The sequence below is a fragment of the Amblyomma mixtum genome, chromosome 1 (assembly GCF_055824585.1).
Source record: "Amblyomma mixtum isolate Tamu chromosome 1, ASM5582458v1, whole genome shotgun sequence".
In the NCBI taxonomy this organism is placed as follows: Eukaryota; Metazoa; Arthropoda; class Arachnida; order Ixodida; family Ixodidae; genus Amblyomma; species Amblyomma mixtum.
In genome coordinates, this window is record NC_143012.1 from 82,573,552 (window position 1) to 82,577,914 (window position 4,363).

General features: G+C 46.7%; 1 protein-coding gene across 1 annotated transcript; it reads right to left on the reverse strand.

The window, feature by feature from the left end:
• Positions 1 to 659: 659 nt before the first annotated feature.
• Positions 660 to 3,903, reverse strand: LOC149366986 (acetylcholinesterase-like). The gene is made up of 2 exons (XM_089566262.1): positions 2,426 to 3,903; positions 660 to 801 (listed from the first exon to the last, which is right to left on the reverse strand). Exons 1-2 carry the CDS (start codon positions 3,901 to 3,903, stop codon positions 660 to 662), a joined length of 1,620 nt encoding a protein of 539 aa, XP_089422388.1.
• Between the last annotated feature and the right edge of the window lie 460 nt (positions 3,904 to 4,363).

Genomic DNA, 4,363 nt, shown 5'->3' on the forward strand with positions numbered 1-4,363 from the left:
CTCAGCGAGGATGATCGCGCCGCAATGCTAGTGAGCGTTGTTTGCCCGGCGGTATTCGATTGCAGCTTGTGTAAAGTTCGGACATCTCGAAGGAAGGTGGCATATACAAATAAAGACCAAGTAGAAGAAATTCTTGTATTACCATGTCGGCTTTTTTGAGCGGGCAAGCGCGTGCCAACAGTACATATATGTGCGCTCTGCTGTGCGCGCAATATGGTAATTGTCTTGATAAGGAAAAATGACCTGCCTTCTCCTTTGCCTCATAATTTTTCTCCGCCGTCGAAAGGTATTCTTGCCTGTGCATAGGAATTCGGAACAGGTGCACTGAACGCGAGGTTAATGAATAAAAACAGCTGGATGTCAAACAAGGGAGCTCTAGAGAAATATAAGTGCTGTGTTAAGCGAAAGAATATGCCAGAAGAAAAATTGTGTTGCAGAATATATATTTTTATCTTCTTATATTAACTCTATGGCTAGAGGACGTATGCCTAGAAGGTTTTCTTGTCCACACTTAGCCGGATGGCCAGTCCGTGTCCGGCTGGTCCTCTATGAAGCTGCACTCATGGGTTGTAAAGTACTGCTGCTCACACGAAGGTATTGTTTGGGATAGAATGGTTAGTTGTCTTCTCCAGTAGCCAAGCAATGAAACTGCCCTTAATTTACAGAAAGTTTCTCCACATTTCGCAGCCCGAGCTGAAAAAGTCGTTTACGATTCCGTAGTTGCCAGGTTGAAGCCATACGAAACTTGGATTGTCCAGGGAAAATTGAGGCCAATTTGGTACCTCGGGAACCCCAGGCGTTCTAGCAGAAAGAAAAAAAATCAATGCACTTATTATAAAAACTTTCTTTGTAGCAGGGGTTAGCAAGGTATTGCATCAGAGTGGGGAGTGACGGGAGATGCGTAAAGGACTATTCTGTGGGTCGCGCGAAGACAGAAACCAGAAAGTAACTTCGGAAAAGTTTCTAATGGGCCCACAGTCAAAAAGTCGGTGTGACGAAACCCGTTTTTACGAAGTTCCCGATGTAATGAACAAATTTTGATTCCCCGGCAAGTATTCATAGGGTTCTCGGGGAGCACCGCAGTGTGGGCGGGGCAGGGTACGTCTCGTGGTACGTGCGTCACAGAGTGACGCGATTTGATGGACGTCGCTTTGCCCTCTCTGCAGGTACGCGATTTTCGAATGGCGTCATAAATGGGCCAAAATTTTTATCCCGGCGATGGTAACCACGTTTTCGGAATTCTAAAATCTGGTTAGGCTATTCCTAACGGCCCGCTACAGGTCTGTATTTGCAATAGTCTATGGATATTAGGTATAAATCTAACGATTAGAATTTCAAATCACTTTCCTGGTTAGAGTATAATAGAGTGGAATAAAATAGAACTTTATTTGAAGTGCGTACACTCCAAGAAAATGGCCAAAAGGCACACTGCCTGACAAAGGCTTTCCTCCCCATGATGTGATCGGCAGGTTGCAAATAAAAAAATATACAAGCAGCGTAACAAATAAGTCAACACTTTCTGGCCTAATGCAAAAAAAATGAATTCGGGCTCATCTAAAGAATTCTTTAAAGGAACACAAAAACACCTGTTATAAGAATACTTTGCACGCAGGAAAAGTACACAGAAACATCACATACCGCAGGTAACAACAGCAGCACTCGAGAAATGCAAGAAAGAAAAATGAACAACTGCATAACAGAGGTTAGGAGACACAAGTGGAAACTTCGGTAAAATAAAACACGTTATAGCGACAGAAACATAAGCTACCCTACTGACACAGTACACGTTCACCTAAACTATTTACGTCAGACAATATGAAATACAAAAGGACAAGCCCAATCAAGCAGATAACACGCGTGACTTTCCTTTTGTATATTTCTTGAATTTTACTCACAGATACGATGCTGAATGTTCATCATTATTATCATCATTCTGACTACGCCCACTGCAGTGCAAAGGCCTCTCCCATGTCTCTGCAATTAACCCTGTCCTTCGCCAGCTGCGGCCACCGTATTCCCACAAATTTCTTAATCTCCTCCGCCCACCTAACTTTCTGGCGCCCCCTGCTACGCTTGCCTTCTCTTGCAATCCACTCCGTTACCCTTAAGGACCAGCGGTTATCTTGCCTTCGCATTCCATGCCCTGCCCAAGCCCACTTATTCCTCTTGATTTTAACTAGGATATCATTAACGCGCGTTTGTTCTTTCACCCACTTCGCCCACTTCCGATCTGTTAACGTTACACCTATCAGCATAACGGTACCAATGCTCCGCTATGCTCCAAAAGCTTCTCTGCACGTCAAAAATCCCAGTTTAGAAAATTAGTGGCGCACTTTGCATGGAATACCTGGTATAATAATTACATATTTGCTCGATTCAAATTCGGTGTTTTTTCGATAGACGGCACAAAATCTCACCCGCTTACCCAGTCGCCGCAAATTTTGCCAAGCTTTTCATGATGCTCCGACTGAACTCCCTGTCTTTCTCGGTGTAGCTGTCAACCTCCAGGAATGGAATTCCGAACGTATACGGAATGTCATCCATATGCGTCGTTCCAGTCCATTCTGGCGTCACCGCCAGCTCAGACCTGTGTGCGAAGACCTGTCCATAAACTCTCGCTTTTCGCGAGTGGCTTTCAGCGAAGAATCTGCTCGGGCAGTACGCGTTTTGTTTTCCGAGGAAGTCACACGCAGTGCTTCTTAGTTGGAGCTTGTCGTTGGACGGTGCCCTTTCCAAATACTCTTCAGCCAGAGGGACGACTTTGTCTTTCATCCACCGATTGAACATGTCCTTCAGCTCCACCTGAAGATCAGCAACACTGATATTGTTCAATTCTTCGTCGGACAACCTTGGGTCAGCGTGAAAGAGAAAAACAGAAGCTCCTTCATAGGATGTAACGCTAACAACTGCGTCCACAGGTGTGAACGCTCCAACACTGCTGGCTTCGGACGGAAGCAGGGGCATGAATTCCGTCTTAAAGGTGGGCATGAAAAAGAGATACTTCGGCGTCATAGCCAGCAGTGTTGCATCTAGCAGAGCCAAGGACGTCGTATTTCGAAGACAGTCGAGGACGCGTGAAGTGTGGGTCGTGAGATCCTGGAAGGAGTCGGCACAGCCCAGAATCCGAGCGACTTCGTTCCCTTTGCGGTTGCTTTCATAAACAGAGTCGGCGACTGTGTCGGTGTTCAGCGTGCCGCTCATCAAGTACACGCGTTGGAACAGTCCAGCGCTGAGCGGGGACAGCACGTGGGCGTGAATGAGCATAGATCCAGAACTGGCCCCGAAAAGTGTGACGCGTTCAGGATCACCTCCGAAGAAGGCGATGTTGGTACGGACCCACTCCAGCACCAGCCGTTGGTCCCACAGGGCGACATTTCCAGGTCCACTTGGGTCTTGTGCGTCGAGGAAACCGAAGACAGAATTGCGGAAGTCGAAACTCACGAAGACAAGGTCGTTGACCGCGGCCAATACCGTCGCGTTGTACTGATCTTGGTACGACGAACCTAGGAGGTAAATGCCAGCGATGAACCATACCAGAACGGGTCGCCTTCGTGAGTCCGACGTACTGGGCGTGTAGACGTTGAGGTAGAGGCAGTCTTCAGAAAGCGGAACAGGAACCGGAAATATGGTGCCTTCACGAGGCTGCGTGCAAGAGCTCTTGGGTGCAGTCGCGTCGTACACCCCATCCCACGGAATCCGAGGCTCTGGTTTAAGGAACCTGAGTTTGTCTACAGGAGGGTTTGCGTATGGTATCCCCAAGAAGATGCTAATGGGGTATCCAAGAATTTCCCCGGAGCGTCCCAGCAACTTCCCCTGAGGAATGGTGACGATGACGTCGCTGGCAGACGCAGCGATGATTATTAGCGCCGCAAGAAGCGCACCAGACCCTCTCAGTATCAGCATTGTCTCCATTTCGATACCTGGGAAATATTGAACATCCACGTCAAGAAACGAAGGTTTACTAAGCGATGATTACATTAATCATTTCTCTCGCACCTACATCATCTCCTAGCTATGGCAAAATAAAAACAAACAAACCAATGCAAAACAAAACACTGCAAACCGTGCCCTCGGTCACATACGCAGAAACATTTCTAAGGCTCCATCCTATTTGAAGTTACTTTTGTATCAGACACTAATACGGCCAAAGCTAGAATACGCATCATCAATGTGGGACCCCGCACAACTCACTTTAATCGATGCTATAGAATCTGTTCAGAATCGGTCAGCTCGCTTCATCCTTTCCAATCATTCTCGCACGGCTAGTGTTTCTTAATTGAAAACTAAACTTGGTCTGACTAATCTCGCAGTTCGTAGAAATATTTCACGCCTCAGTCTTTTCCACAGCATTTTATTTCATAAC